The sequence below is a fragment of the Macrosteles quadrilineatus genome, unplaced genomic scaffold (assembly GCF_028750875.1).
Source record: "Macrosteles quadrilineatus isolate MER2022 unplaced genomic scaffold, UCM_ALF_1.0 Scaffold_8__2_contigs__length_117827958, whole genome shotgun sequence".
NCBI classification, from domain to species: Eukaryota; Metazoa; Arthropoda; class Insecta; order Hemiptera; family Cicadellidae; genus Macrosteles; species Macrosteles quadrilineatus.
In genome coordinates this window covers 82936985-82949327 of record NW_026542601.1, presented here as the reverse complement: position 1 = coordinate 82949327, position 12343 = coordinate 82936985, and the positions used below count along the sequence as shown (strand labels likewise).

General features: G+C 33.4%; 1 protein-coding gene across 6 annotated transcripts in view; it reads left to right on the top strand.

The window, feature by feature from the left end:
* Nucleotides 1-12343, top strand: part of LOC129001267 (sodium bicarbonate cotransporter 3-like) — a 122346-nt gene that overhangs the window by 61957 nt on the left and 48046 nt on the right. For all 6 annotated transcript variants that reach the window (XM_054428505.1, XM_054428507.1, XM_054428504.1 and 3 more), the window contains exon 4: nt 11710-11823. In XM_054428505.1, coding sequence (XP_054284480.1) covers nt 11710-11823 — 114 coding nt within the window. The remainder of the gene's footprint in view (nt 1-11709; nt 11824-12343) is intronic.

Below are 12343 nucleotides of genomic sequence, written 5' to 3'. Positions count from 1 at the left end.
AATAATCACAAAATCAAAAATGACCTAACCTAAACTCTGGATTTTCCCCACAGTTTAAATACTGCTGCACTCTTCTGAAAAATACCCTATAGGTGTATTAGTTTAATGCTTAAAAATATTAAAATGTCAATATTCAAGAATAAACAAAACTCATGAGCTATGCAAAAGATACATTTAACCCACTTATACACCTAAGAGGTTTCAATTTGAAGCTCTAGAATTGTATTTCATGATATATGGTTTCTTCTTCATAAGGTGTTTTATAGATAATATGATGAAATTGTAGTTTTACATACAGTAGGCTACTTTTATGTAGGGAAAGTATCAAAGTGGATTAAATATATCCACTTGGTTGTACATGGTCTTTTATGTGATTGTCAAGCTAAAAGTGTTGAAATGGCTTTCTAAAAAGTAATCGTATGACATAAGAGGTATTCGGTGAATTTGTGAATCACCAATTTGAATTTGAATTTTGGAATTTGTTTATTTTTTTAATTAAAAAACAAATTTCAATCACCATTTTGAATTTGAATTTTTGATTTTTTTTACTTCTGAAATCTTTTCAAGAATTAACGTTAACAACTAATAAGCATTTTTTTTATTAATAATTGTTTATTTAAGCAAAACGAAAGCTAAACTTACTCTTTCTTGAGTAAGATTATTGGTTTTTAAGACGTCAGCTTAAGAAGGTAATTCCCACTCCTTCGCTGACTCAAGCCTTCGACGTGATGAGAATTTGATATCAAGAGTCCTCAGTGAAAAAGTGATCAAAATACTTAATACTTTCATGGCAAACAAAAATTATGCTATAAAACTTATTACGTTATAATTATACACATTGATAGAGTTTTTAAATATGAACACTCGTATATGTTATTTAAATTAATAAGACGTAATCTATCTCTAGGGAAAACAGTTAGGAAAACAACTTTTTTCAGGTGCTAGCGTTTTTTTTCCGGTACATCTATTTTATATAGTAGCCTACCTAGTATTTTGCTCTCTGTGTGATGGACATTTTATATCGCAAGACCCTTAATGAAAAGTGATAAAAATTACTTATTTTTTCCATCGCGCACCAATATTTTCATTGAGTACCTTTAAAAAAATTTGAAATCAACATAAAAAATCCTTTCTCAAGTTTGAGTTTTCTGACAGACCCGAATTTTAAAAATATTTTCAGTTTGGTTAGTATACATAGCTATCTATGTTAAAAATCCAAAAGTAAACAAATACAAAAATATCAGTGTGGTGTTTATTTATAATGTCTAGGTAAAGATTCATTATCGATGTACAGAAGGGCGTGGTGGGCTAACAATAGGGTGAACGTAATTCACATGAATAAAAAACGACTAGGCAACTCACGTTCTACATATAATCGCCTCAGTAAGCTTTATACCGTGAGTTATTTTGACATTCAGTTCAGATTCGAGCAATGTTAACTAATGTTTAGTAGGTTTATGAATTAGATTTTGGATAAGTACTATGTTTCTATGTGTGTATTTTGGGGTTTATTATTGTACGAGCCGCTAATGAGTTGATTTTTTACTGTACAAAACTGGATAAATTTTAATTTTTCTGCAAATTTGATCAACACTGGAGTTGTGAGTTATAAAATACTAGTAGTACGCTTATTCTGCGCGTAACGGGATGAGTGAACATGAGCGCAGTAATGAAAGAGTCCACCCACACCTATTATAGCCTACTTACTGGTGTCACTGGTGAATACAATGTTATTTGTATGGGCAAATCAACCAAATCTTAGTCAACAACAATCCTAACTTCTCATCCATTAATTAACCAAAGTCATTGGTAATATACGTAATGGATTTCCAACAGTTATCGATAGGAGGTAAATCCATCGTACCTGTACAACATGTCTTTTGATTAAATGAAGCCTATTTCCATATTTGTTAAAGGCCTATCATAAACAAAACTAAGCCAAACTGAACTAATCTAACTAAACCTAATTGCCAAAGCACGATGCAAGGAATCTCCTAAAAATATCGTATGGCTTACAATGATGATTTAAAACAACGATATCGTAATTATATCATCTAAAAATGATTAAAAATCCAATATATGTTTATCTAACTAATGAAGGGTCCCCACACTCCGGACTGCTCGCCTCAACTACTTCCATCACCACTTCCTACGTCGTGGACATGTTTCCCTCCCTTCCCATAGCATTTTAGTATTGCAGGTACATTAACCTAACTGTCACATAGGGTTCCCAACACTTCGGACTGCTCGCCTTGACTACTTCCATCACCACTTCCTACGTCGTAGAGGGACACTTCCCTCCCTTCCCATAGCATTTTAGTATTGCAGGTACATTAACCTAACTCTCACAAAGGGTCCCCACACTCCGGACTGCTCGCTTTGACAACTTCCTTCACCACTTCCTACGTCGTGGACCTGTTTCCCTCCCTTCCTTTAGCATTTTATTATTGCAGATACATTAATCTAACTGTCACAAAGGGTTCCCACACTCCGGACTGCTCACCTTGACTACTTCCTTCACCACTTCCTATGTCGTGGACCTGTTTCCCTCCCTTCCTTTAGCATTTTTTTATTACAGATCCATTAATCGAACTGTCACAACAGGTTCCCACACTCCGGACTGCTCGCCTTGACTACTTCCTTCACCACTTCCTACGTCGTGGATCTGTTTCCCTCCCTTCCTTTAGCATTTATTATTGCAGATCCATTAATCTAACTGTCACAACGGGTTCCCACACTCCGGACTGCTCGCCTTGACTACTTCCTTCACCACTTCCTAAGTCGTGGACCTGTTTCCCTCCCTTCCTTTAGCATTTTATTATTGCAGATACATTAATCTAACTGTCATAAAGGGTTCCCACACTCCGGACTGCTCGCCTTGACTACTCCCTTCACCACTTCCTATGTCGTCGACCTGTTTCCATCCCATCCTTTAGCATTTTTTTATTACAGATTCATTAATCTAACTGTCACAACGGGTTTCCACACTCCGGACTGCTCGCCTTGACTACTTATTCACCACTTCCTACGTCGTGGACCTGTTTCCCTAGCTTCCTTTAGCATTTTATCATTGCAGATCCATTAATCTAACTGTCACAAAGGGTTCCCACACTCCGGACTGCTCGCCTCGACTACTTCCTTCACCACTTCCTACATCGTGGACCTGTTTCTCTCCCTTCCTATTGCGTTTTTAGAATTGTAGATACATTATTATAACTGTCACAAATGCTTTCCACACTCCGGAGCGCTCGCCTTGACTACTTCCTTCACTACTTCCTACATCGTAGACCTGTTTCCATCTCTTTCCATAGCATTTAAGTATTACAGATATATTAATTTAACAGTCACAAAGGATTTCCACACTCTCCACTGCTCACCTTTCCGCTGCCTTTACCACTCTCTACGTCGTGGACCTGTTTCCCCCCCCCCCTTCGCATAGCATTTTAGTATTACTAACATCTTTGAATATTTAATATTCAATGCCCACATTAAATTGAATAATGTAAAAAGCTGCTAATATATACATATATATTTTTAATTTAAAGTTGAATTTTAATACTGAACATAAACTGTATATAACTGCCGATTAATATTGTAGTTCAAGTTCAATTTATTATTCAGAAAGTTGTGAAATTTAATTAACTCAAACAACATTATTCTGAAACCTGTGAAATTATAATGGTATATATTCATAGACGCCAAACTGTTTACTCCATGAATGAAATAGCCCAGAGTAAAAGTCGTTCTCTCTGTCTTAAGTAGACAGCAAAATTGTTGGTCGCAAAACGTAAACAAATAAAAAGAAGAAGAAGGTAGCTCCTAATGTTATTCTTATGGGACAAATTTAAAAATGTTTTTAAGGTTTTTATAATTACTACTGAACGGAATCGTCTAGAATTTTAATGAGGTCTTCCCACTGGTGTCATAATTATTTGTGCAAAATTTGAACGCTATAAGTGCAACGGTTCTTGAGTTTTTGGTGCGAACACACTCACGGACTCACGGACTCACGGACTCACAGACTCACAGACAAGCGGACAACTTTTCTCCGACTCCGCTATACACGATACATAGATTCGTTCACTTCGTTCACTCATCTATAAATAAGTAAACAAGAGGTTAAATTAATAAAAAACCCAAGGAAGATAACAATGAACCCAGTTTACTAAAATGACACAAATAGAGGAAATAATCATAAATAAATATTTTAGAATGTAGTTAGGGTTTTAAAAAGTATTATAATCTTTGGGGCTTAAAAAAATGGATTTTTTAAATTGCTAACGCTATGTGATAATGAAGGACTAAGTTAAGATATACAATGAAGGAAAGGGTAAATAAGGTTAAGGGAGAGACGTAAGGGCCCACGATGCAAGAGGGAAATGTGAAGTGATTAAGGGAGGCGAGAAGTTAAAAGTGGGATTAAGAGTGTTGAAGTACGGCGTAACGGTACAGGGGTAGTTTTACATATTCAGTTCCTGCAAAGGAACTTATAAATTGAATAAGGATTTAATACATTCTGATATTTCATTGCTATTCATAACTTTATAAGCCATATGTTACGGTTTTAGTAATTAAAATTAAGTTCACTCGTATAATATAACTTTGTTACGGTCTATCTTTGTACATAAAATAGTATTTTACAATTGTAAATATTCACGTTGAATTACTTTTGTCCATGATTTTCCAGTAGAATCCAAAGCAAGGAAAAAAACGAAAACGAATGTAACACAATTTGCAACATTGACATGCCTTCGTTGTAACAATGCGTCTCTTAAAATATTAATAGGTTAATCAATCTACAAATACACTCTGTTACATCCCTTTTCCAGCAGTCCTACTTAACTAATTTCCACGAATGAGGTGTCATTTTAAAGCTTACGATCCAGTGCAACTGCGAATGTTAACAAAAAATGTAATTTCCCCTTGCGTTTCTATTATTTTTAGTGTTCACTTTTAAAGAACTAGTGTTGAAAACTTTCTTTTCATACGGTTTACATAATATGAATTTTAATTCAACAGCTGATGATCCTTCAGTTGAATGTTTAACCATAGTCAGATAGTAAACAAGAGACAGACGAAACAGTTTATGATAATGAATTTTAAATAGGCTACTTTATTGATAATTACAACCTGGTTATTGTAGGTATGCCTGAATCACTCTTCACTCATGATAGTGTAGATCAAGATCTTTGAAAAGTTAAAATTGAGTTGTCATTTTGACATTGGAATTAAGTTTTGAACACTATTAAAATGCTCTATTTGTACATGGGTTCCCTGTATGTAATACTAGCTGGCCCGACAGACGTCGTCCTGTCCTAATGTGGTTTTATGTCAAATGCTCGTTCATTTTCAAGATGAGCTCGTTCGCATGGCTCAATCACGTACTGGTTGAAGTTCGTTCGCTACGCTCACTCACCTTTAGGTTGGAGCTCGTGCTGCACCCTGTTGGTAAACCTGTTCACTTTTTAATGCTATTGAACATCATATCAAAGATTTTTAATTCCATTTAAATATGAGTACTCATAAGGTTAACATGGGAAACTCCAGAGCCACTGGGGCGGAGCCCTTTTGACGGATCTGCACCAAACTTCACACAAACCATCCTTGAATAATGCTTAATAATACATGAAAGTTTCATTACAATCTGTTGAGCGGTTTCGGAGTCCATTAAGGACAAACAAACATACATACATACATTGGATTTTATATATATAGAAGATTTGATCAATACCACCTTTCAAATTAGTTAATACCCTTAATTCTAAAGCTATGACGGAAAATTACAATATTCTCTTTAACACGTGCAATATTAGTTACAATTGTGGGCCAACAATTATCACATAGACTATGAAAAATTTATTTTATTACAATTTGAAGAATCGGTGCGAACCATTTGTCTCACATTAACAAATCATACTATCTAATACTACGTTCTTAATCTAATCATACCTACTTTATCAAAAATCTAAGAGGTGTTTTAGTGTAGAGTCTTCGATGTTGAATTTAAAATCAGAATGGTGACGAAAGGATTGTTTAAAAGTTAGGGAATCATGACGATAACAAAGGAGCGTATCGCGGCAATCTTGTTAGCGGCGAGTGAGAAGCCCCTGGGTCGATATACTCACTGGCCGTTGGTCAGTTCCTCAGTTGGCCTGTGGTACATAGAGCATACACTCGGACAACACACGTGAGTAAGGTGAATTTGACATACACCGGGTTAGCCAATAAACTATAGTGGGATACTTAACGTTTGTATGGTAAATCGTCTGAGTGTCCTATGGTTTGCTAGTTACATGGAATACCAAGTATTTTATGTGTTACAATTTTACACAAGTTTATCAGTAATGAATGACCCCCTACACACATTTATTGTAGATAAATTGAACGTATCACTGGCTTAATTACCTTTTACAATTTTTGTTTTGTTTATTGCAATACAAAAAGTTTGAATGCATACAAACTATTCCTACGATAAATATTTAATGAATAAAATAAAAATTCAGTAAAGTATGATCAGAATTGTTAAAAATCACAAAATGAATCTGAATTATTATCAATAAAATGCAAGTATTTTTTTAATATTATCTTGCAGTGTTTCCTCAGTATTTTACTTGTACAAAATCAGTACAGGTTACAAAAACTAACTTTCAATCGCCTATTATTTACCTTCCTAATCTAACCTAACGTAAAATACTAAATACAGCTCCAAACTCACATAAAGTCCGACTCGACCTACCATCTTCACATGCCTAGAAATAAGGTAACGTTAAATCAGAACTTCAGGGTAGAAACGGTGTTTTCCCCAAAAGTGCAAAATAGCCAATTAACACAAACTTTTGTAAAAGTCGGCTTATGTTTATACTTCCTTTTGTGCAAATTCCTTATTTTATAAGTTTGACATGTAAGTTGCATAAAATATAGCTTAAATCTTGCAATATTCAAATGATATTACTTTATTTTAAACTAATTTTTAATGAATATTAATTTAATGAATATACTAATTTTAATGAATTTGTTTAATGTTTAAAAATTAGTAATGTTTGTTTCCCAATAATTTTCAAACACATAATCTTTGCTGTTCCCTTGGAATACTAACAGTTAAGCAATAAATTTCAAACAAATGTAATTTTTTGACAAATTTAATTACGGCCTTTTAGAATTCCTAATCTCGCAGAATAGAAATACCCTGTATGATATATGGATCCGACAACCAAAACACAAACCATTGCCGATACAATTGCTGTGATATCGTATGACATGTTGACTATACGATCGATACTGTGATTGTTTATAGTTTGCTTTGTCAACAACATTGTTGGACAAATCTTTTAGATTTAAGGTACACAGGTTAATATGTACAGACCTTACTAATGTACCAGTTTACATTGTTATTGGTAATATCTTTGACTAATAGTCAATGGTAATATTTATTTCCTCGTAATATGAACGTTGTTTAAAAATAGTAGGCCTGCATATCACTTTAGGTATCACATAGAAAAAGAAAAAGTCATTGAAATCAACATTTCGAAAATCAAACATTTAAGTTGAATTATTCGATTAATAATATCGATTATTTAAGATAGGGACGCCACTATGTGCGTATTTTAACCCAAATATGAGTGAAGGATGAGTGTAGGATGATTGGCGCGATCTTGTAGTCTTGTTAGTGACTAAGGCCGACATGTTCCTTAGACACAGCTGTTAATTAATAGCCCATACAGCTAATGGCAACTAAGGGACCTACAGTTTATTGTGGAATCCGAACCACATTTTTTCCTTGTAATTTACGAATTGGTCTAATTATCAGGATAGTACTACGGATAGTCGAAGTACTCACTAGTGCGGACATTAAGCCATTGTGCTAAGGGATGTAAGCTCCGCAAGAGGGGTGGATTGGGTTGGTGTTTGTATTGCAATACAATGACAGCTGGATATCCATATTTCATCTACGGCCAACTTGGATTTGTATCCAAGCCCCTTACGAGTTGATAAAGCTAGTTAGTTTATAATAGGCTTAGATTTTTTGGAACTTATAGCATTTATATTTTTGGTTGATATAATGGATAAAAATGTGTATTTTCGTTGTTTAAGATGTGCTAGCTTTTGCACTCAAAAGGATTAACTTCTTGATCAGATTGTACAGGTTCTTAAATTTTTCGAAGTTAAAAAGAAATACGTCAAAACACTTGAAACAAAAGTTTAAAATTTTATGTTTCAAATTCTATTAGACGTATTTGTATTTCCTTTATGCTAAAATATGTTCAGAATATTTTTTCACATTTGTTCATTGATGTTGAAAATGTAAATTTTATTTAAGAAAATATAGTTTTACGTTGTTTTTTGAACGTTAAAATATTGTTAGTTATTTATCGCGATGGAAATTGCCCGCAAACGCAATTATTCCACTAATAACATTCTAGGATAAAAAAAATAGTCCCGGATATGAATACCGCAGTTACAAGTTTAATCAATTCCAATTAAAGTTAATGGTAGTCAGGTACATTGTAATCGTGTCAAAATGTGTTTAACACGCACGTCTGGCACGCTCCTGACACGTGTCCAGTCTATAATAAATATGGATAATAGACAGAAAAAGATCAAAATAACTACTATATTCATAATAGACCTAATCGGAAGTGCGCTAGTGTTGTTGGAAGTCCTAAATGTTAAAATATTTTAACGATTTCAGTGTTGCTAAATGGTAAATTGGTAAAATTGTTGATAATGTAAATTTGTTTTAGCTTGAATATCAAACGACTGGGTATGGGTAGAGGTAGCTGAGTGGTTATAGTGTTCAGCTAACAAACAAAAGGTCATCGGTTCGATCCTGAGAAAAGGCAATAGCTTTTTGATGGTTCTAAACTGGACCCAGTTGTTTGCTACACAGATCATCTCACACCATTCCACACTCATCTTAACTAACTCATATTTGGGTTAAAATACTCACATTAGTGGCCATTGATAAAAGATTGATAATTGAAACATATCGGACCAGAGATGCAATCACAAGTCCATGATGTCTTACGCATCTCAATACGATTATTGTTGCAACTATTGATTACTGCAACTATTGATTATTGATTACAACCAAATATTTATGATATACATGATGATGCGTAATTGATTTGTGTAAGTAAAAATATTGTTTATACTCTTAAAAACAAAAATGATAACAAACTTTCATCTGTAAAAATTTTAATAAGCCATGATACAAGAAATCGTTTTTAAACCGAATAATCTTATAATCTCTTATAAATGGTAATGTACATAAAACATTTACGTTCAACTTTTTTATTGTTTACGGGTAAATGCTAAATAGTTTTAACTTTAAAAGATTAATCGATATCATGTGCCAATCGATGGTAATTAACATGTTGAGGGGTCACGTATCGATGCAATACATTCCACGTTTGTTTGAGAATAATGTATCTGAGACATTCAAAATAACAATACGATCAACTCTGGTGATCCAATTGTAAAATACTCTAATTTTAAACTGTTACTCTAATGTTACCCTAACCCGGTGGGTACATTATATTGAATAATAACGCTTGTTTAACTACATTCCACTAAAGTCGTAACTCACCAACGAAGAACAGTAACAATAGATATTTACCTGCATTTTGTACTAAAGATATCAGATAAAAATGGCATAATACAACTGTATCTTATGGAGAATAAAGTAGTTTGCTTGTTTATGAACATGTTTTGGTCAAATTTGAAAATTACATTTATTTCATACCAAACATAAAAAAAACACGTTTACCCTTCCTGTTGCAGCAAACCTAAGTACTTGTTAAGTTAATGCTATTTAAATAGGGAATAAATGTTATATTTTAAAGGAGATAATATAGTGTAAATCAAATCAGGCAAATGGAAATTCACTTAGTCTGCAGGTTTGCTGCGGCGGGGGTATTCACATTTTTAACGTAACTCAATAGCTCCACGGTTTATTGTAAACTTTAAGTTGGATTTGATTAAATTTGCAAGTAAATTTTCCCACTTTTGTTGATACCAAATTTAAAATTACCTCCATCACAAGAGTTGAAGTAAGAACCCCGTAAATATTAAAGTATCGTAAAAATATAAATGAACAGTATTAAACATTAATATTAGGAGGTACAAAACATTTTGATACACAAACAAAAACACGGCTGTGTTGGAAAAAGAGTTGTTTTAGGACGATTTTAATACAATATTTTATATTTTTGTTGCAAAAAAACTACAAAACATATTGGTAGGGAGATACGAAAATTTATAATACAGTTTGACGAAAGTTTGAGGTTATATGGTTGACGGTTAAGCCTCAGTTTCGTTTCTCGTCCCAAGATTGTCTTGGAAACAGTTCTTCTCTAAGGGGATTAGCCTTATAGACAGCTTCCCCAGCTAAATAGAAAACACAGCCCTACTACGGTGTCCCTGTACAATTTTCTTTTCAGATGTCAAATACACGATATTTTTTCACAATTTTTTATTTGTTTACAATTCGCATTCGTGGAAGCATATATTGTGTACTATTTTTCTAGAGACCGTTGTATTTAGCCTCAACAATCAATGTTCATATAAATATAAGTGAAAGGTTCTCGTGAAGAAGTGCTGTTTACATTTACTTACACATCCGCAGTTTCAGTGAGAAAGGGATATTACCTATTCCAGGTGCAGCAATATCCTGTTCTAATCCTGCGCCTCCGCCGAGTTACTCTGCTAATATATTCTGACTGATTACTTTTCAATTTCGCATCCGGTAGCCATCTCGTAATAAGCATTGTAAGAATAAAATTGGATTTAGCTTTTGATCATTTGTTAAATTCAACATGCAAGTTGATTGTTACTTGGGGAGTTGCCAATGATAACCTTTTTCTTCTTCTTTTTTTCTTTTTTTGTTAAAAAGGTTGTCCAAAACAAGTCCTTGAATGACATAGCTATAAGTTTGAGTTTCAATAGTTAATTAGTCATGTGAGTCAATTATGAGTATAACACTAGTAATTTGTAAATAAATTAGTATACTTTTTATCCGGTTTAAATAGCAGTCTATTATACTTTCTGTAGGAAATAATTCACAAACAAAACACACTTAAGCTACCATTCAGTTTTAACACACCTTTATAGAAAATATATATTAAGAAATGTATTATAAAAAGATACAACACAACAAAAATTAAACTATCAGTAACATTTGAGTGTTTAATACCTTTTTAATGTACAGGGTGTTCAAAAAAGGTGGGGACATAATTTACGTAGCGATTCCTTGGGTAAAAATAAAGAGAATATCAAGATTAGGCCTAACATGTTTTCCAAAATCGCTTCGTTAACCAGATATCCACCATTTTGTATATTTTACTTCAACATTTTTATCTTTAAACATTTTCAACCGATCGTTATTGAACTTGGTATGTATGTTAAGGTAGAAAAGACCCATGTTAGGAAAAAAAATCATCTTAATTCAACTTAAAATTTCAAAATGGCGGTCGGCCATTTTATAAAAAAACACACTGCAATGTGTTTCTGTGTCAATGGAATGATCAAGATAAAATATTATTGAAGAGTTTATAGTTTCTTAAATATAATATTGGTATCAAAATACATTTTCTAAGATGGATTAAGTCTTTTGGCAACACACAAGGGTCAATGTTATGACAATTTTTTCTAATGTTTCACAGACTGAGATTACTTTACTTTCCATCGACTACAGCAATGGTTGTTTTGCAGGTCACAGGGCTCACACGATGTACGTGGGGGTGCATCTACCCGGAGAGAAGCGACACCGCAAACACAAACACTCCAGAGCGAACAGCCGCGACTCCGACGAAGAGGACAGACCTAGTGAGTACCACCATCGGTTGGCACTATACTTACCTCAGAGAGATAGCATTTATCATAAGTTGGCACTTGTATATATGCATAATAGCACCTCAGAGAAATAGCACATAAAGGGAACGTCCTTAATATTACGAGTTTCAGGGGTTGTACCAAATTATTTTCACATAAAAAATATTTTCACCATTCAACTCAGTACAAATAGTAATCAATTTAATATATTTCATTATTTTAAAATGCTATATAGTTATAGAGATGATTGATTTTTGGATACTGTAGTATACATTTTATATACATAGATCGGTTTTTGCTACGATAATATGTTTTTAAATAACTTCTTGATCAGCGTACGTGTTATTAAATCGCCTGAAAGTACAAAGATTTGTCAAATAACAATTGTAAAAATATATATACACTTAGGCTACAGGATACTGCTTACTCACAAGACGGTAAATATATATATATATATATAAACGATGGTAAGTGGTAATCGATTTCGATTCGACAATCCAATCATCAGACCCAA